Source organism: Pelophylax lessonae, assembly GCF_965119305.1.
Source record: "Pelophylax lessonae genome assembly, chromosome: 1".
NCBI classification, from domain to species: domain Eukaryota; kingdom Metazoa; phylum Chordata; class Amphibia; order Anura; family Ranidae; genus Pelophylax; species Pelophylax lessonae.
In genome coordinates, this window is record NC_138768.1 from 865,739,626 (window position 1) to 865,762,586 (window position 22,961).

The 22,961-nt window shown below is 45.3% G+C and overlaps 2 protein-coding genes across 4 annotated transcripts in view; both read right to left on the reverse strand.

Moving 5' to 3' along the window:
* LOC309550265 (eotaxin-like) overlaps positions 1 to 22,961 on the reverse strand; it is a gene marked incomplete at its 3' end in the record, with an annotated part of 902,909 nt that overhangs the window by 451,660 nt on the left and 428,288 nt on the right. The gene's annotated exons all lie outside the window — the stretch shown is intronic.
* IL11RA (interleukin 11 receptor subunit alpha) overlaps positions 1 to 22,961 on the reverse strand; it is a 218,711-nt gene that overhangs the window by 13,143 nt on the left and 182,607 nt on the right. For all 3 annotated transcript variants that reach the window (XM_082243026.1, XM_082243024.1, XM_082243025.1), the window contains exon 6: positions 11,022 to 11,185. In XM_082243026.1, coding sequence (XP_082099152.1) covers positions 11,022 to 11,185 — 164 coding nt within the window. The remainder of the gene's footprint in view (positions 1 to 11,021; positions 11,186 to 22,961) is intronic.

Sequence of the window (22,961 nt, forward strand, 5' to 3'; positions counted from 1 at the left end):
GGCATTATTCCTCACACTGATACCAATGATGGGACACTATTCCTCACACTGATACCAATGATGGGGCACTATTCCTCCCACTGATACCAATGATGAGGCACTTCCACTGAAATCAATAATGGGACATTATTTGTCCCATGGATACTGATGATGGAGCACTACTCCTTCCACTGACACCAATGATTGGGGCATTATTCCTCTGACTGACACCAATGATAAGGCATTATTTCTATGACTTATACCCATTAGGGGGGCACACACATCCTCCTCCTACTGACCACAGACACTATGTAATTTTTTTATTCCCACTAACCACAGTCTGGCCCCCCTAAAGTTTGAAGGACAGTAAACTGGCCCTTTGTTTAAAAAGTTTGGAGACCCCTGGTCTGTAGCAACAGTTCTGCACCACTGGGCCTCCCTTGTGGCTGGCCACAGCTTTCACAACAGGCTCAGACTGGCCATCAAGAAGGTCCTCTGTTGGGTCACCGCTTGCTTCATCACTGAAAAGACCAGGGTGCTGGATGTTTATAAATTAAGGTACCCTGGCTGAAATGAATCAATGGGCAGAGTGATCTTCACCAACAGATCTGAAATAGTTTCCCTGTTGCTGCATATGTGCAGCAGAAAATTGTTGTTAGAGGCGGGCACTGGCGGGCAGCGCGTGGAAGGATTAGACTTCATCTGCAGGCTGTGCTTGCCCTAAGATTTGGTAAGAACCACCACTGACACCAATGGTTTTTGTAAACATTCTCCCATGGGGGAAACTGTCCTACTGACTCAAATGATTTGTAAGGGCCATTTCTCCCCCTAGGGGCCGCTATCCCACTGACACCATTGATTTAAGTGGTCATTTTCCCTGGGGGCCACTAGCACCAAAGACCCAAGGGACTACTTTTTCCTGATGTCCACTATCCCACTGACACCAATAATTTGGGGGCTGTTGTCCCCTGAAGGCTACTATGCCACCGACACCAATTATTAAGGAACTATTGTCACATGGGGGCACAATCCAGTATTGACACCAATTATTTGGGATAAGTTCTCCCCTGGGTGGCCACAATCCCACTGAGACCAATGATTTGGGGGTCTAGTCTCCCATGGAGGACAAAATACTATTGACACAAATGATTTGGGGTCTATTATCCCCTGGAGGCCACTATCCCACTGGCACCAATAATTTAGGGGCTATTCTCACCTAGGAGGCACAGTCCAAATTACACCAATGCGTTAGGGTCTATTCTCCCCTGGGGGCCACAATCCCACTGACACCAATGTTTTGGGGTCTATTTTCCCCGAGGGCCACAATCCCACTGACACTAATTCAGGGTCTATTCCCCTCAAAGGCCACAATCCCTCTGACGGCAATGATTTGAGGTTTATTTTCCCCTGGGGGCCACAATTTCATTGACACTAATGATTTGGGGTCTATTCTCCTCTGGGGGCCACAATCCCACTGGCACCAATTATTTGGGATCTATTCTGCTCTGGGGACCACAATTCCACTGACACCAATGATTTCAGGTTTTTTTCCCCCTGGGGGCCGCATTCTCATTGACATTAATGATTTGGGGTCTATTCTCCCCGGGGGGGATGGGGGGGTCACAATCCCACTTACACCAGTGCTTTGGGGTCTATTCTGCTCTGGGGGTCACATTCCCACTAACACCAGCGATATGAGGTCTATTTTCACTGGGGACCACAATCTCATTGACATTATTAATTTGGGGTTTATTCTCTTCTGGGGGCCACAGGCCCACTGACACCAATGATTTGAAGTCTATTTTCCCCTGGGGGGGGGGCACAATATCATTGACATTATTGATTTGGGGTCTTTTCTTCCATTGGGCTCACATTCCCACTGACACCAATGATTTGGGGTCTATTCTCCTCTGGGGGCCACACCCCCATTGGCACCAATGATTTGAGGTCTGTTTTCCCCTGGTCAACAATCTCATAGACCTTAGTGATTTGGGGTCTATTCTTCTACGGGTGGGTCAAAATCCTACTGACACCAATGATTTCAGGTCAACTTTCCCCTGGGGGCCACAGTTTCATTGACATTAATGATTTGGGGTCTATTATCTTCTGGGGGCCACAATCCCACTGATACCAAGGATTTGGGGTCTGTTTTACTTGGGGGGCCATAATCCTTTTGACACCAATGATTTGAGGTCTGTTATTGCCTGGGAGCCATGATCCCATTGACACATATGATTTGGGGTATGTTATCACTTGGGAGCCATGATCCCAATGACACATATGATGTGGGGTATGTTATCCCTTGGGAGCCATGATCCCATTGACACATATGATGTGGGGTATGTTATCCCTTGGGAGCCATGATCCCATTGACACATATGATTTGGGGTATGTTATTCCTTGGGAGCCATGATCCCATTGACCCATATGATTTGGGGTATGTTATTCCTTGGGAGCCATGATCCCATTGACCCATATGATTTGGGGTATGTTATTCCTTGGGAGCCATGATCCCATTGACCCATATGATGTGGGGTATGTTATTCCTTGGGAGCCATGATCCCATTGACACATATGATTTGGGGTATGTTATTCCTTGGGAGCCATGATCCCATTGACCCATATGATTTGGGGTATGTTATCCATTGGGGACCATGATCCCATTGATGACAATGATTTGGGGTCTATTCTCTTCTATGGGCCACAATCCCACTGATACCAATGATTTGGGGTCTATTCTCCTCTGGGGGTCACACCCCCATTTGCACCAATGATTTGAGTTCTGTTTTCCCCTGGTCAACAATCTCATAGACATTAGTGATTTGGGGTCTATTCTTCTACGGGGGGTCAAAATCCTACTGACACCAATGATTTCAGGTCAACTTTCCCCTGGGGGCCAAAGTTTCATTGACATTAATGATTTGGGGTCTATTTTCTTCAAGGGGCCACAATCCCACTGATACCAAGGATTTGGGGTCTGTTCTTCTTGGGGGGCTATGATCCTTTTGACACCAATGATTTGGGGTCTGTTATCGCCTGGGAGCCATGATCCCATTTACACATATGATTTGGGGTCTATTCTACCTTGTCTTCATTTTTGGGAAGAATGACTCTTCAGATGAGGACTTTGTCCTCAGGAATAAGGAGTGTTATATGAAGGAAGGAGCGCTTTAGTTAATGTACAGGTTTCTTGGTGGATTATTTTTGGCACGTTTGTCAATCACAGAGAACGAGAGCAGAATCATCGGTTCCTCCCCTTGAAAATGTACTGCAGGATTTCTTGCTGGCAGAAGGGAAAGGAAAATGCAGGCCGCTCGTATGAAATGTAGGAAGGTTTCCAGCAATACAATGGAGTGTGCCTTGTATCCCGGGAGAAAGGGAGAGAATGCCTGGACAATGCGGTCATTGTGCTGTCAGTGTGACGGGGCATCTCCATGTAATGCTCACACAAGAAATCCTGACTCACACCATCTCTTCAATCGCATCTTCACCACCATGTCCACAAATGGGGCCCTCATCTCTAGAAGTGTAATAATTAGGTGCAGAGTGATGGGCCAAAAGACTGAGTGAAGGAAACTGAAAAGACCTAAAGAATGACTAAATACAGCCAAAGAGCTGGATCAATGGTTTCCAAACATGCTTGTAGGAAGGGGTTAATGTTTCTCCCTTAGTTCAGGCTCCTCCTGGTACTTAAAGAGAAAAAGATGATCGAACCCCAGCAGGACCCCATATGAATAGGTGGGTGGAGCTTAGTCAGTGGAACAGGTAGCAGTAATCAACACTAGGAGTGTGGACTGCGTCATAGGCTTTCCCCCATGTGGGCTTCCCGAGGAGTGGGTTGCCTTGGACTTAGGCATTCTATAGGTGCTGGTAGACAGGGTCCTGTACACAAGTATAAGGTGCATCCCTGGTTAGGTCAGGAGTGGTGGTGGTCAGGGTAAGAAGTTGCCCTCCAGGCCATGAAGAGCAGATCCCTTTACTAAACATGCACCAGGCGACCTGAGTCCTCATATAACATGGGCCCCAGGTGTTCAACTGGGCTCTTGGAGCCCTGATCCTGAACCTTGAAGAAACACATGGCACTTATGGGTCCGTATTATGGTGAACCAGAGGGTCGGTGTAGTAGAGGGTTTCCAACCCACCACCATAACGGAGAGCTCCGGTCTGCGTAAGCTGTGAGTGGTTGTGGTTGTTGACTTAGGCAGTAGGACCCTTGATAGTCCGGTGGGCCCCCTAGTAGGGTAGCGATTGCTTTGAATGGCCTACTAACAGTCTAATGCTGTGATGAACAGCGAATACAGATTATCCAGAAGGATAGGAATGAATGTTGTCAAGGGCTTGTAACAGAAGAGGCCTCTACGACTGCTTTCCCTGACCAGAACAAAGAAACGCTTGTGTTGGTTTTTTGGATTCATGGGCATTTTGGGACATAGGATGAGCCCGTGTTTAACATTTGGCACTGGGTCAGCCAAGGGGGTGGTCCAATGTATTGAGTTGGTGAGAACATATTCCCTTGGCAACAGGGGAACACTGGGAACCTTTTATACTGGAGGGCAAAAACATCCAAGTGACCCTTTTATGGAAGTAGGGTGGGCTTTACAAAATGCACCATGCACAGTACCCACCTTTTACAATGGCCACCAATAATGTGACACCTAAAGGACACAGTTTGTTATTTTTTATTGTGTCATATTATGACACACCTTTTTTTTTCATTCTCCAGCTTCAGCTTACTTTGCAGCTCTTGGCATTCAAGTAAATTGCATCTCAAATCTGCAAAGGAAGCCATCGTTGGAAGACTCCCCTCCACCAGATGCTGTGATTGAAGGTCTGGACCTGTGGCGCAACTAGAACCTTCAGGACCCTAGTGTAAGAAACCATGAACGGCCCCCCCTTCCCTCCGAGCCGAACACCAGGGCCAGTCGCAAGTGTAACCCTTGTGACCCTGGTAAAGTAGTAGAAGGAGAAGTGGGGCAGCTGCATATAGAGGAACCAATCTCTCCATTTTCCTCCTTCAGCTGCTGAATGCCTGCGGGATGGCAAGGAGAAGAAGAAGCAGGCATTCAGCGGCAGCAGGAGGAAAATGGAGAGATTGGTTCCTCTGCATATAGCCACCACGCCGCTCCTCCTTTTAAGGTGTACAGGTGGGCCCGCACGGGCCCCCTGGAGCACGGGGCCGGGTCACAATTTCAACCCCTGTAGGTATGCCCCTGGTCTGGACAGAGAGCTACATAATGCCCATCACAAGTCATTGGTTGAAGTGTCTTCACTTGGGGCCACCAGCCTTAAACCACATGCATGATGATGAGAGGCTAAAAATATGCCGGGCGTAAAATGCTGAGCAATTCCCAACATCTAGGGAGCCACAGGTGCCTTGTGTAGCCTGCAATACATGTGAATGGCTGCACTCTTGTAAACACCAATGCATTGGTGCATTGGCATTTACCTGTACATGAAAATGTTGGAAATTTTACATCCAACATATTTTCATCCTATCAGCGTTAATGTGTAAAGGGCCCAAGATGGGTTATTTGTACTGTCCCATGGGGCAAATATTTGACAGCCCAACCTCCCCTTGATGGCGAGCACTTACATTTTTAGTTGTGGAACTACTATCCCTACTGTACAAGCTATTTCCTCTGCAGCATTAGCAATTCTAGGAGCGAAGGTGGCCATGATGGAACAGAAACTCATAAACAGTTATGTGATTGTGTATAATAATGCAAGTTGCGCTAAAATAGTGATCAAGACTAATCAATACTACATATAAATGTACAAATAAATAAATGAAAAGTGAAATAAATCAATCAAACACAAATGTGTCCAATAAAATATCGCCCAAAAACTGTGAAATGTGAATCACGGATCTTCATATAAACACAGCTGGTGATAAATGTGAAGTGTTCTTTCAAGCAAAAATAATAATCACACGTGATGTGATATCCTCCACCGCCAGTGTTTCAATCAACCACCGTAAGTAAATTCTGCTTACCAGATACAAAGGACAAAGAATCAAATTGCCATGTGAGGGAAAGTGTTAGGAGCCAATCCTTTAAAACAGGTAATCTTGCGACTCTCGAGATTGCCCACAATGGATGGAGGAGATAACCCCAGGACGACATCATACGTGACGAAACGCGTTGGGAAGCGACATGCTGACGTAACCTGAGTGATTCCGGAAGAAGGGGCAGAGCTGCAAGTTGGCCGGATTTATTTTACCTAACAAGATTTTCTTGTATACAGTCTAAGTGCAATTTTATTTCTTAATAAAGCGTTTAAAAGGTTTTTACAATATGGAGCTTTTATTTTTCTTTATGGATTCCTATTTGCTATTGCTCTCTTGAGTGCGGGATGAACACTATATGAGTGGATCGAGTGTATCACCCTCCTCCTTCAAATTGCCATGTGAGGGAAAGTGTTAGGATCCAATCCTTTAAAACAGGTAATCTTGCGACCCTGGAGATTGCCCACAACGGATGGAGGAGATAAGAAAGGGTGGAGCCGCCACAAGGAGGAGGGTGATACACTCGATCCACTCATATAGTGCTCATCCCGCACTCAAGAGAGCAATACTCGCCAATTATGAATCCACAAAGAAAAATAAAAGCTCCATAGTGTAAAAACCTTTCAAACACTTTATTAAGAAATAAAATTGCACTTACACTGTATACAAGAAAATCTTGTTAGGTAAAATAAAGCCGGCCAACTTGCAGCTCTGCCCGTTCTTCCGGAGTCACTCAGGTGACGTCAGCACGTTGCGACCCAACGCGTTTCGTCACATATGACATCGTCCTGGGGTTATCTCCTCCATCCGTTGTGGGCAATCTCGAGGGTCGCAAGATTACCTGTTTTACAGTATATTTACTGCGGCAGTCAGCCCCGGCCAGTCTACGTAGCTCGCCTGTCACTTCTTTTAGAGCCAATAGCGGGGGGGCGCGCGCCCGCCGAGGCGCGCGCCCGCCTCGGCTCGTTCACAAAGGAGTGTGGGCGTGTGACCGGCAGACCCGATGTCCGCCGGTCACACTACGATCGCCGGTACAGCGGGAGAAAGACAGAGCGGCTTATGTAAACAAGCCGCCTGTCATTCTCCCCTGTGTAAAAATGAAGATCAGACGGTTCTACTATGTAGAACCGTTGATCTTTGTTTTACACTAGGAGACCTGTCCCCCTAGAGTTAGAATCACGCCCCTAGGACACACTTAACCCCTCCCTGTCCAATACAATTTTTGCAGTAACAGTGCATATATATAGCACTGATTACTGCAGTAATGTCACTGTTACCCCCAAAAGTGTCAAAAATGTCAGTCAAGGGTCCGATCTGTCCGCCGCAATGTCGCAGTACCGCAAAAAAAATCGCAGATCGCCGCCATTACTCGTTAGAAAAAAAACACCAAAAATTACAAAAATCTTTCCCTTTGTTAGTAAACGCGATAACTTTTGCGCAAACCAATCAAAATACGCTTTTTGCGATTTTTTTTTACCAAACATATGTAGCGTAAAACAATTTGGCCAAAAATGTTAAAAAATTTAGATTTTTACATTTTTTTGGGGGGAATTTCATATAAAAAAAAGTGAAAAATATTGTTATTTTTGCAAAAATTACGCTCTTTTTTTGTTTATAGCGCATGATCAAAAAATTGCACAGGTGATCAAATACCACCAAAAGAAAGCTCTGTTTGTGGGAAAAAAAGGACATGAAATTCGTTTAGGTACAGCGTCGCACGACCGCGCAATTGTCCGTCAAAGTCACGCAGTAAAAAATTGCAAAAAACCCCCTGGTCGGAATGGGGGGTAAAATCTTCCGGGGCTTAAGTGGTTAAAGGATTGGCTCCTAACACTTTCCCTCACATGGCAATTTGATTCTTTGTCCCTTGTATCTGGTAAGCAGAATTTACTTACGGCGGTTGATTGAAACACTGGCGGGGGAGGATATCCCATCATGTGTGAATATTATTTTTGCTTGAAAGAACACTTCACATTTATCACCAGCTGTGTTTATATGAAGATCCGTGATTCACATTTCACAGTTTGTGGGACATTTTTTATTAGACACAACATTTGTGTTTGATTGATTTATTTCACTTTTCATTTATTTATTTGTACATTTATATGTAGTATTGATTACTCTTGATCACTATTTTAGCGCAACTTGTATTATTATATTTTGTATTTTGTGGTATCTCACTGGAAGTTGCTGCTGTTTTTTGGTTACAAGCGCGGTTAAATCCATTTTTCTATTTTTCTAATGTGTTTGTACATGTAACCGTAATTCCTCCCAAATACCAATGATGCCCTATGGTCAAAAGTTTGGACATCTGACCCTCATACCTGTACAAACTTGCTGGACATCCCATTCCAAACCCTTGGGCATTAATATGGTGCTGGCCCCAGAAGCAGGTTGATGAATAGGCAGAAAAAAAGTGTTGCCTTGTTCGCTTCAGCAAGGGAAGGCACAAAAGGGAAAGGCCAGCAACCTATGCTACTGAGTTAGCTAGGAGCTCATAGGGGGCACTTTGGCCTTTTCGCCTTGAGTGCTAAAGGACCTTGTCCCATTAGCTGCCTACTAGGTACTGGGTGTTAGGGTTGGAGTTAGGACTAGCTAGTGAATTTTAGGGTTGTAGTTAGGGTTAGAGCCTACTATAAAGGGTCAGAGTTAGTGGTTACTTAGTTACGAAACATGAGTTGAGTTAGTGGTTATAGTGGTCAATTACTTAGTATTGAGGTTGCCGCTAGGGTTAGCTAGTGAATGTTAGAGTTGTAGTAGGGTTAGTCTTACAATAAAGGATCAGAGTTAGTGGTTACCTACTCAGTATTAGGGTCAGATGTAGAATAACTGGTTAGTTACTCAGCATGAGGGTCAAAGGTAGAATAAATTGCTAGTTATGAAACATGAGTTAGAGTTAGTGGTTATAGTGGTTAATTAGTATTGAGGTTGCAGTAAGGATTAGCAAGTGAATGCTAGAGTTGTAGTAGGGTTAGTCTTAAAATAAAGGATCAGAGTTAGCGGTTACTTACTTAGTATTAGGGGCATAGTTGGAATAAGTGGTTAGTTACTAAGCATGATTTAAGGGTTAGCCTTTAATTAATTAGTATTATGGCTGGTGCTAGGATTAAATAGTGAATGTTTAAGTTGTAGTAGGGTTAGAACTTACTATCATGGGTCAGAGCTGGTGGTTACTTACTTAGTATTAGGGTCAGGGTTAGAATAAATAGTTAGTTACTTAGCATGAGTTAGGGTTAGTGGTTAATTACTTAGTATTGGAGTTGTAGTTAGGATTAGCTAGTGAATATTAGGGTTGTGGTTAGGGTTAGAGTTTACTTTAAATGGTCATAGTGGTTACTTACTCTGTATTTGGTTTAGAGTTAGAATAAGTGGATAGTTACTCAGTATGAGTTAGGGTTAGCTAGTGAATAATAGGGTTGTAGTTAGAGTTAACTATAAGGGGTAATAGTGGTTACTTACTCAGTATTGGGGTCAGAGTTAGAATAAGTGGTTATTTACTCAGTATGAGAGTAAAAGTTAGAATGAATTGCTAGTTACTAAGTATGAGTTAGGGTTAGAAGTTAACTACTTAGTATTGGGGTTGTAGTTAAGATTAGCTGGCGAATGTTAGAGTTGTAGTCGGGTTAGAGCTTACAATAAAGGATCAGAGTTAGTGGTTACCTACTCAGTATTAGGGTCAGAGTTAGAATAAGTAGTTAGTTACTAAGCATGAGTTAGGGTTAGTGGTTAATTACTTAGTATTATGGCTTGAGTTAGGATTAAATAGGGAATGTTTAAGCTGTAGTAGGGTTAGAGCTTACTATAATGGGTCAGAGCTGGTGGTTACTTACTCAGTATTGGGGTCAGGGTTAGAATAAGTAGTTAGTTACTAAGCATGAGTTAGGGTTAGTGGTTAATTACTTAGTATTGGAGTTGTAGTTAGGATTAGCTAGTGAATATTAGGGTTGTAGTTAGGATTAGAGTTTACTTTAAAGGGTCATAGTGGTTACTTACTCGGTATTTGGGTCAGAGTTACAATAAGTGGTTAGTTACTCAGTATAAGTTAGGATTAGCTAGTGAATATTAGGGTTGTAGTTAGGGTTATAGTTTACTATAAGGGGTCATAGTGGTTACTCACTCGGTATTAGGGTCAGAGCTAGAATAAGTGGTTAGTTACTAAGCATGAGTTAGGGTTAGCCGTTAATTACTTAGTATTATATGTGGAGCTAGGATTAAATAGTGAATGGTTAAATTGTAGTAGGGTTAGAGCTTACTATAATGGGTCAGAGTTAGTGGTTACTTACTCAGTATTTGGGCCAGGGTTAGAATAAGTGGTTAGTTACTCAGTATGAGTTAGGATTAGCTAGTGAATATTAGGGTTGTAGTTAGGGTTATAGTTTACTATAAGGGGTCATAGTGGTTACTTACTCGGTATTGAGGTCAGAGTTAGAATAAGTGGTTAGTTGCTAAGCATGAGTTAGGGTTAGTGGTTAATTACTTAATATTATGGCTGGAGTCAGGATTAGCTAGTGAATATTAGGGTTAGAGTTTACTATAAAATGTCATAGTTAGTGGTTACTTACATAGTATTAGGGAGGAAATGCACTTTTGCCTAAGTAGACAAAAATCCTTGCAACGGCCCTTTACTCTGCATAAAATGAGCTCCTCTTAGCAAAAAATGGCTGCAGCTTGGTCTTTTACCCATAGGAGAACTTAGACCTCTTAGAGGGGGTTCTCCCATGGGTAAGCGACCAAGCTGAAGTCATTTTTCACTAAAAGGAGCTCACTATAAGCCGAGGCAGCGTGCAAATGGGCGCCATTTTGTTGTAGTCCTTGATGTATCTGACGAGCCAGTGTTCAACCGACCAGCACCTGCACATACTGTATTGTGGCCAGTAGGCTGAGATAACAGATTGGGGCATTTGAGCCGTATTAATTTTCTTTGGCTATTGGTTAGTTACCAAGCAATGAGGACACGGAGCTGTAGCTCACACAAGAAGCATTCCATGGTATACTTATTACATGGTGTACAGTATATCAGATTAGAAGTAGAGCTCACCGATGGACTGGACGTATAAATCAAGAATGCGGAAACTGGAGCCCAACGGATTGATCTCGGTGATGTTCATCCGGTATAAGGTCCACAGCTTGGAGTATCTGACGGAGCACATGTTGGGAATGGCTGGATCCTGCACACAGACCTCTGGGATGCCCTTATCCACCCTGTGAGGCAAACATAGACCTGTTAGTAAAGGAGAACTCCATGTTCTTTAAAAATTTTCATGCCATCGGTTACTAAAGCCATTCTGTAGAGAAATAACATTTATGAATAACTATTTAATTTTCACTCCGATCTTCCTTGCAAAATGGCAAATGTAGCACCTCTAGTGCTAGAATTGTAGATAGTTTTTTTTTGTAGTGGAGGTAAATGTATGCCAGCCAAGCTTGTCTCCTAGGTTTCCTAGGTTGGGCAGAAATCCAGGGAGAGCTGGATGACCCACAGGCAGCATCACTGAGACCTCCTCCTATTTCTAGAATGTACAGGAACCTTCTAGAACAATGAGAGGGGAAGTAAGATGGAGCTGCCTGGAGTATTCTGAGGGCCCTGAACAATCCTCAACTTGGGTTAGCAAGGGGGGCGGCCCCTCAAATATTCAGGGTCAGCCCGTGTGGGGAGGAGTTGTTTGAGTGGAAGTTAGAGATGGCGTGTTAGTGCCCATTCACACTACCGCGACTTGTCAGGCGACTGGTCAGCCTGACAAGTCGCGGTCCATTCAGTGCTACAGGAACCGTTCTAATAGGAGCGACTCAAGTCGCTCCGACTTAGAAAATAGTTCCTGTACTACTTTGGGTCGACATCGGAGCGACTTGCATTGACATTCATTGTATGAAGTCCGTACAAGTCGCGCCGAAGTCGCGGTGCACACGACTTCACAGGTCGCCCCCGAAGACGTGCCGCGGTAGTGTGAACCGGCACTTAGGCTGTAGGTGGCCTTTGAGGGAGCTCCCCAGTCTGGGGGGGGGGGGGGATGGTTGGCCTTCGGCCTTGGCTTGGGTGTGGACAGGACCCTCTCAAAACACATAGAGGCATGGGAGCAAGGAGAGGATAGCAGGAGATAACTGCCAGGAAAGTCTCCAGGAGGAGCAAGGAAGGGCTGGTGAGTGACACACAGTCAGGAGGACTGGGAGGCATAACTTGGATGGAGCAGTCTGGGATGGGTGCAGAGCCAGTCAGGAGGACTATGGTGGCACAGGCATTGGAAAGGAGCAGCTGCAGCCAGGAGGTGAAGAGGTGGTACTGGAAGCAGTAGCCACATGTGGGACAGCTAGCACTAAGGACTACCAATTTTTGCCACACCATAGGGGCCCACGGTCCCTGCCCGCAAAGGGCATTTGCTTTGGGTCTAACTGAGCCAGTGCCAGATCCTCAATTTTGAGTGTCATGGCAAAGGCTGTGATACTTACAGGGCTGTCCTTAGGTGTTCAGGCGCCCTGTGCGAGCTAATCCTGTGGCGCCCCCCACCCCCGCCGACCGCGTGATACCCATCCCCCCGCACATTTTCTCGCTCTTTTTTGCACTTTATTTGACTTTTCTTTTTTATGATCACTAAGAACTTAGCCCCCCTTACATTAGAAGAGACCCCTCACAGAGCCCCCCTTACATCAAATACCCCTTTACATTAGAGATCCCCACAGAGCCCCCCTTACATCAAAGACCCCCTTACATTAGAGACCCCCACAGAGCCCCCCCTTACATCAGAGACTCCCCCCACAGAGACCCCCTTACATCAGAGACCCCCCCCCACACAGAGCCCCCGTTACATCAGAGAACCCCACACAGAGCTCCCCTTACATCAGAGACCCCGCCACACACAGAGCCCCCCTTACATCAGAGACCCCCCACACTGAACCTCAAGGCCGCGGTCGCCGCTTACCTCCCGCTGTGCGGCCTGATCATCTGCGAGTTGTGATGGCCGCACGGCGCCCCTGTTGCCCATGGCTCCCTGTGCGGCCGCACAGCTCGCACACCCCAAAGGCCGGCCGTGGATACTTATGTACATGGGACTATTTTTCCTTTCAAAGATTTCAAGCAAACTTCTTTCACGTTGTCATTATGGGAGATTGTTTGTAGAATTTTGAGGAAAATAATGAATTTAATTAATTTTTGGAATAAGGCTGAAACATAACAAAATGTGGAAAAAGTGAAGCACCGTAAATACTTTCCGGATGCACTGTATTGTGCAGGGTACCTTTGCTGATCTCCTTCTGAAAATGCTGGTTGCCTGGCTGCTCCAGGGAAAAGCCAGGGCAATAAAACCCCCCAGGGACAAATCTGTGGACTCCACTAGCAGCTCTGTGGTCCCGGAGAATGTTACTGAATAAGGAAGATATAATTAGATGTAAAAGCGACCTTCTCCCCCTCCTCTGGACTCCTATCCCGGTTCCCCTGACCACAGACTCACGCTCAGAATAAAGACATCAGCTACGGAGTCACAACGCTCCTTATATTCCCGGGAACCGCTAAGCTTCATCCGAAGTGTAATAAAAGCGTCGGGTGATTCAGAGATTTCACAAGAGCCCGGAGAACGGCTGGATGGTGGTTTTCTGATATGACCTGACTAACCGCTGGAGACTGACTCCCTGACCACAGGCGGGGTCCGAGGGAGAGTGACCACACCATCAAAGCTCCAGAGGTGGGGAGTCTGGGGGTGTGGTGTGATCCCTTGCACCCGGCCTGCCGCAGGCTCCGTAAATCGGATGTGTAAAGGAGATAAGAAAGAAGAACACACAAGTCTATGTACTTGAAAGCGCCTTAGCTATTGTGTAAGATCTCCGTCCTGGATAACCTTCGCAAAGGACAAAGGATTACCAAAGCACCATGGGATCACTGAAGAGAGAATGCTGTTATCTGCTTTAAGACATGCTGTCTCTGACTGACAACTTGGATGCAGCTTTACAGATAAAGGAGGATGGAGTCACTGATTCATTCGCTTAATTTAAGCTTGAGTTACTGAGCTCTGTGAACAAAATGCTTTTTTTAACAAGAGGTAAAAATCAGCTGGAAATCATTGAAATGAGCATGAAGCTCCACCTGCTGGCTAATAATAGGAATGCATAATTTTACATCACTGCTCTCCAGATATACATTATATCTTACAGGAGTGACGTCACCACTCTCTCCAGATATGTTATAATATACAGGAGTGACGTCACCACTCTTCAGATATAAGATATATTATACAGGAATGACGTCACCACTCTTCAGATATAAGATATATTATACAGGAGTGACATCACCGCTCTCCAGATATAAGTAATAATATACAGGAGTGACGTCACCGCTCTCCAGATATAAGTTATATGATACAGGAGTGAGGTCATCACTCTCCAGATATAAGATATATTATACAGGAGTGACATCACCGCTCTCCAGATATAAGTTATAATATACAGGGGTGACATCACCACTCTCCAGATATAAGATATATGATACAGGAGTGACATCACCGCTCTCCAGATATAAGATATATTATACAGAATCGACATCACCGCTATCCAGATATAAGATATATTATACAGAAGTGACTTCACCACTATCCAGATATAAGATATATCATACAGAAGTGACATCACCACTCTCCAGATATAAGATATATTATACGGGAGTGACATCACTGCTCTCCAGATATAAGTTATATAATACAGGAGTGACATCACCGCTCTCCAGATATAAGATATATTATACAGGAGTGACATCACCACTCTCCAGATATAAGATATATTATACAGGAGTGACATCACCGCTCTCCAGATATAAGATATATTATACAGGAGTGATGTCACCGCTCTCCAGATATAAGATATATTATACAGGAGTGACATCACCACTCTCCAGATATACTGTAAGATATGTTATGCAGAAGTGACATCACCGCTCTCCAGATATAAAATATATTATACAGGAGTGACATCACCGCTCTCCAGATATAAGATATATTATACAGGAGTGACATCACCGCTCTCCAGATATAAGATATATTATACAGGAGTGATGTCATAGCTATTGATATAGACAGTAATAATAATATAAATCCCCTCCATATGACTATCAGATGCATACAATAGAATGATATAAATTCCTGCAGCAGGACTCGGTGTCCGCAGAGCCGTCCTCTGGCTCCCATCCAGCTCATATGAGGAAAATATTTTCCGGCGTTGGGCTCTGGGACCTCCCTGTCCATTATACAGACACAATATGGTTCCAGAAGTCACGGGGTGAATGACCATCCTGGGAATATTCCCATCCAGAGATCGGGATGACAAGACTCTGACTCATGACTATCCGTCTACAGCATGGACCTGCTGCTCTCTGCTCATTCATTAATACAAATCACAGCATTCTTTTTTCCTTTTGGTTAGAGTGGAGAGGGATTAGAACCCCTGTCTAGTGTAAAAAAATCCCATCTGAGCACCCTGCGATCATATAATCTGAGCACCCTGCGATCACACAATCTGAGCACCCTGCGATCACACAATCTGAGCACCCTGCAATCATATAATCTGAGCACCCTGCGATCATACAATCTGAGCAACCTGCGATCATACAGTCTGAGCACCCTGCAATCATATAATCTGAGCAGCCTGCAATTCTACAATCCGAGCACCCTGAGATGATACAATCTGAGCACCCTGCGATCATATAATCTGAGCATCCTGCGATCATATAATCTGAGCATCCTGCAATTCTAAAATCTGAGCACCCTGTGATCATACAATCCGAGCACCCAGCGATCATACAATCTGAGCACCCTGCGATCATATAATCTGAGCACCCTGTGATCATACAATCTGAGCACCCTGCAATTCTACAATCTGAGCACCCTGCGATCATATAATCTGAGCACCCTGCGATCATACAATCTGAGCACCCTGCAATCATATAATCTGAGCACCCTGCGATCACAATCTGAGCACCCTGCAATCATACAATCTGAGCACCCTGCAATCATACAATCTGAGCACCCTGCAATCATACAATCTGAGCACCCTGCGATCATATAATCTGAGCACCCTGCGATCATATAATCTGAGCACCCTGCGATCATATAATCTGAGCACCCTGCGATCATATAATCTGAGCACCCTGCAATCATATAATCTGAGCAACCTGCAATTCTACAATCTGAGCACCCTGCGATCATATAATCTGAGCACCCTGCGATCATATAATCTGAGCACCCTGCAATCATATAATCTGAGCACCCTGCAATCATCTAATATGAGCACCCTGTGATCATACAATCTGAGCACCCTGCAATTCTACAATCTGAGCACCCTGCAATCATATAATCTGAGCACCCTGCGATCATACAATCTGAGCACCCTGCAATCATATAATCTGAGCACCCTGCAATCATATAATCTGAGCACCCTGCGATCATACAATCTGAGCACCCTGCAATTCTACAATCTGAGCACCCTGCGATCATATAATCTGAGCACCCTGCGATCATACAATCTGAGCACCCTGCAATCATATAATCTGAGCACCCTGCAATCATACAATCTGAGCACCCTGCAATCATACAATCTGAGCACCCTGCGATCATACAATCTGAGCACCCTGCGATCATATAATCTGAGCACCCTGCGATCATACAATCTGAGCACCCTGCGATCATATAATCTGAGCACCCTGCAATCATACAATCTGAGCACCCTGCGATCATATAATCTGAGCACCCTGCGATCATATAATCTGAGCACCCTGCGATCATATAATCTGAGCACCCTGCAATCATATAACCTGAGCACCCTGCAATCATATAATCTGAGCACCCTGCGATCAGACAATCTGAGCACCCTGCAATCAGACAATCTGAGCACCCAGCAATCATACAATCTGAGCACCCTGCAATCATATAATCTGAGCACCCTGCGATCATACAATCTGAGCACCCTGCGATCATATAATCTGAGCACCCTGCAATTCTAAAATCTGAGCACCCTGTGATCATACAATCCGAGCACCCAGCGATCATACAATCTGAGCACCCTGCGATCATATAATCTGAGCACCCTGTGATCATACAATCTGAGCACCCTGCAATCATACAATCTGAGCACCCTGCAATCATCTAATCTGAGCACCCTGCGATCATACAATCTGAGCACCCTGCAATTCTACAATCTGAGCACCCTGCGATCATATAATCTGAGCACCCTGCGATCATACAATCTGAGCACCCTGCAATCATATAATCTGAGCACCCTGCGATCACAATCTGAGCACCCTGCGATCATATAATCTGAGCACCCTGCAATCATACAATCTGAGCACCCTGCAATCATACAATCTGAGCACCCTGCGATCATATAATCTGAGCACCCTGCGATCATATAATCTGAGCACCCTGCGATCATATAATCTGAGCACCCTGCAATCATATAATCTGAGCAACCTGCAATTCTACAATCTGAGCACCCTGCGATCATATAATCTGAGCACCCTGCGATCATATAATCTGAGCACCCTGCAATCATATAATCTGAGCACCCTGCAATCATCTAATATGAGCACCCTGTGATCATACAATCTGAGCACCCTGCAATTCTACAATCTGAGCACCCTGCAATCATATAATCTGAGCACCCTGCGATCATACAATCTGAGCACCCTGCAATCATATAATCTGAGCACCCTGCAATCATATAATCTGAGCACCCTGCGATCATACAATCTGAGCACCCTGCAATTCTACAATCTGAGCACCCTGCGATCATATAATCTGAGCACCCTGCGATCATACAATCTGAGCACCCTGCAATCATATAATCTGAGCACCCTGCAATCATACAATCTGAGCACCCTGCAATCATACAATCTGAGCACCCTGCGATCATACAATCTGAGCACCCTGCGATCATATAATCTGAGCACCCTGCGATCATACAATCTGAGCACCCTGCGATCATATAATCTGAGCACCCTGCAATCATACAATCTGAGCACCCTGCGATCATATAATCTGAGCACCCTGCGATCATATAATCTGAGCACCCTGCGATCATATAATCTGAGCACCCTGCAATCATATAACCTGAGCACCCTGCAATCATATAATCTGAGCACCCTGCGATCAGACAATCTGAGCACCCTGCAATCAGACAATCTGAGCACCCAGCAATCATACAATCTGAGCACCCTGCAATCATATAATCTGAGCACCCTGCGATCATACAATCTGAGCACCCTGCGATCATATAATCTGAGCACCCTGCGATCATATAATCTGAGCACCCTGTGATCATATAATCTGAGCACCCTGTGATCATATAATCTGAGCACCCTGTGATTATATAATCTGAGCACCCTGCGATCAGACAATCTGAGCACCCTGCAATCATACAATCTGAGCACCCAGCAATCATACAATCTGAGCACCCTGCGATCATATAATCTGAGCACCCTGCAATTCTAAAATCTGAGCACCCTGTGATCATATAATCTAAGCACCCTGCGATCATATAATCTGAGCACCCTGTAATCACACAATCTGAGCACCCTGCGATCATACAATCTAAACACCCTGCGATCATACAATCTGAGCACCCTGCGATGATATAATCTGAGCACCCTGCGATCATACAATCTGAGCACCCTGCGATTATATAATCTGAGCACCCTGTGATCATACAATCTGAGCACCCTGTGATCATATAATCTGAGCACCCTGCGATTATATAATCTGAGCACCCTGTGATCATACAATCTGAGCACCCTGTGATCATATAATCTGAGCACCCTGCGGTCATATAATCTGAGCACCCTGCAATTCTAAAATCTGAGCACCCTGTGATCATATAATCTGAGCACCCTGTAATCACACAATCTGAGCACCCTGCGATCATACAATCTGAGCACCCTGCGATGATATAATCTGAGCACCCTGCGATCATACAATCTGAGCACCCTGCGATGATATAATCTGAGCACCCTGTGATCATACAATCTGAGCCCCTGCGATCATATAATCTGAGCACCCTGCGATCATACAATCTGAGCACCCTGCGATCATACAATCTGAGCACCTGATCAGACAATCCAAAATGAAAAACAAAGTTTTGCCTCTAGTTCTATGCATTTTCCTGGAGGCCATGCTGGGATCTGTAGTCCCTCTACAGCTGGAGGCTCTACAGGCTGCTTGGTCAAAGCCAGGAACCAGAATATGAAAGAGGACCTGTCATCACCCTACATTCATTTCACAATGAACCAATTATAAATGAACCGGCGCTCCAGGTACCACGGCTGCACACGGTTTCTGTAGTTGCCTGGACCACACGCTCCTCTACAAATCCGACATTATTTGGCGCCTTGCAAATGTTTTTCCTGTGATTTGGCCGGATTTTGACTTTTTTTTTAAAAAAAATACTAGACGGCTCGCATAGTGTAAACAGCATCTGGTTATGAGCTATTCGATACTTTGTTTTCCTTGTCAGCTGCAGCAGAGCATGGACACAGAAGGTTACAATTTATAACCAAGTTGCAAAATGTTGATGATGATCAGGGCAGCAGTGCTACATGTTCACATTATGAGCGCGCTTTCCCAACATGCACAGAAACGCGCTGCCCTTTATCACACAATATTACTAGCATGGTTCACATCTGAGTGGGCTAGGGTGACCAGATTTTTAAAATGAAATCTGGGGACATATTTATTTATTTTTTTTGTTATTGGCAAATGGCTACATAATACACAGAGCGCTGGGCACAGGACTACATAATACACAGAGCGCTGGGTACAAGACTGGTTAATACACAGAGTGCTGGGCACAGGACTGCATAATACACAGAGCACTGGGCACAGGACTACATAATACACAGAGCACTGGGCACAGGACTGCATAATACACAGAGCACTGGGCAAAGGACTACATAATACACAGAGCACTGGGTACAGGACTACATAATACACAGAGCGCTGGGTACAGGACTGCACAATACACAGAGCGCTGGGCACAGGACTGCATAATACACAGAGCACTGGGCAAAGGACTACATAATACACAGAGCACTGGGTACAGGACTACATAATACACAGAGCGCTGGGTACAGGACTGCACAATACACAGAGTGCTGGGTACAGGACTACATAATACACAGAGCACTGGGCACAGGACTACATAAAACACAGAGCGCTGGGTACAGGACTGCATAATACACAGAGCACTGGGTACAGGACTGCATAATACACAGAGCGCTGGGTACAGGACTGCACAATACACAGAGCGCTGGGCACAGCACTGCATAATACACAGAGCGCTGGGCACAGGACTACATGATACACAGAGCGCTGGGCACAGCACTGCATAATACACAGAGCGCTGGGCACAGGACTACATGATACACAGAGCGCTGAGCACAGGACTACATGATACACAGAGCGCTGGGCGCATGACTGCGTAATACACAGAGCGCTGGGCAAAGGACTACATAATACACAGAGCACTGAGCACAGGACTGCATAATACACAGAGCGCTGGGTACAGGATTACATAATACACAGAGCGCTGGGTACAGGACTGCATAATACACAGAGCGCTGGGCACAGGACTGCATAATACACAGAGCGCTGGGCACAGGACTACATAATACACAGAGCGCTGGGCACAGCACTGCATAATACACAGAGCGCTGGCTACAGGACTACATGATACACAGAGCGCTGGGCACAGGACTACATGATACACAGAGCACTGGGCACAGGACTGCGTAATACACAGAGCGCTGGGCAAATGACTACATAATACACAGACACAGAACACTGAGCACAGGACTGCATAATACACAGAACGCTGGGTACAGGATTACATAATACACAGAGCGCTGGGTACAGGACTACATAATACACAGAGCACTGGGTACAGGACTACATAATACACAGAGCGCTGGGTACAGGACTACATAATACACAGAGCACTGGGCACAGGATTACATAATACACAGAGCGCTGGGTACAGGACTACATAATACACAGAGCGCTGGGTACAGGACTACATAATACACAGAGCACTGGGCACAGGACTACATAATACACAGAGCACTGGGTACAGGACTACATAATACACAGAGCGCTGGGCACAGCACTGCATAATACACAGAGCACTGGGTACAGGACTACATAATACACAGAGCACTGGGCACAGCACTGCATAATACACAGAGCACTGGGTACAGGACTACATAATACACAGAGCACTGGGCACAGCACTGCATAATACACAGAGCACTGGGTACAGGACTACATAATACACAGAGCACTGGGCACAGCACTGCATAATACACAGAGCACTGGGTACAGGACTACATAATACACAGAGCACTGGGTACAGGACTACATAATACACAGAGCACTGGGCACAGGACTACATAAGACAGAGAACGCGATTTTGCAAAATGGTCAGGGACTTCTTTTGCGCATTTCTTGCCTGTAGGTTAACCCATCGTATCCAAAGGACTGCCCTACATGCACGATGGCATTGTGTGAATGGATATTTATACAATCACCAGTCACTTTATTAGATACACATATTGGTAACACAAATTGGTAATCAGCCAATCACATGGCAGCAACTCAATGCATTAAGGCATCTAGACGTGGTGAAGACAACTTGATGAAGTTCAAACCGAGCATCAGAATGGGGAAGAAAGGGGATTTAGAGGACTTGTTGGTGTTGGACGGGCTGGTCTGAGTATTTCTGGGATTTTCACGCACAACCATCTCTCAATTTTATAGAGAATGGTGGGAAAAAGAGAAAATATCCAGTGAGCTGCAGTTTTGAGAAAAATGCCTTGTTGATGTCAGAGGTCAGAGGGGAACAGCCAGATGATAGAAAGGCAACAGTAACTCCAATTACCACTCGTTACATCCAAGGTATGCAGAATACCATCTCTGAACCCACAACTCATCAAACCTTGAAGTAGATGGGCTACAGCAGGAGAAGACCACACTGGGTGCCACTCCTGTCAGCTAAGAACAGGAAAGTGAGGCTACAATTCGCAGAGGCTCACCAAAATTGGACAATAGAAGACTGGAAAAACGTTGCCTGGTCTGATGAGTCTCAATTTCAGCTGTGACATTCAGATGGAAGGGTCAGAATTTGGCGCATGGATCCATCCTGCCTTGTATCAGCGGTTCAGGCTAGTGATGGTGGTGTAATGGGGTGGGGGATATTTTCTTGGCACACTTTGGGCCCATTAGTACCAATTGAGCATTGTTTCAACGCCACGGGCTACCTGAGTGTTGTTGCTGACCATGTCCATTCCTTTATTACTACAGTGTCCCCATCTTCTGATGGCTCCTTCCAGCAGGATAATGCACCATGTCACAAAGCTCCAATCATCTCACCACTGGTTTCTTCACCATGACAATGAGGTCACTGTACTCCGATGGCCTCCACACTCACCAGATCCGGTCACTGTACTCCAATGGCCTCCACACTCACCAGATACGGTCACTGTACTCCAATGGCCTCCACACTCACCAGATCCGGTCACTGTACTCCAATGGCCTCCACACTCACCAGATCCGGTCACTGTACTCCAATTGCCTCCACACTCACCAGATCAGGTCACTGTACTCCAATGGCCTCCACACTCACCAGATACGGTCACTGTACTCCAATGGCCTCCACACTCACCAGATCCGGTCACTGTACTCCAATGATATAAGAGAAATGATTCAGCGCTGAATCATTTTTCTTATATCACTTTAAAGGCACCAGAACTTTATTCTTCAGCAGCAGCTATATACTCACATTTATACATATTTATTTACATTTATGCACATTAATTTACCATAAGCGCGAGGGTATTTATTTTTCTATACTGTACTCCAATGGCCTCCACACTCACCAGATCCGGTGACTGTATTCCAATGGCCTCCACACTCACCAGATCCGGTCACTGTACTCCAATTGGCCTCCACACTCACCAGAT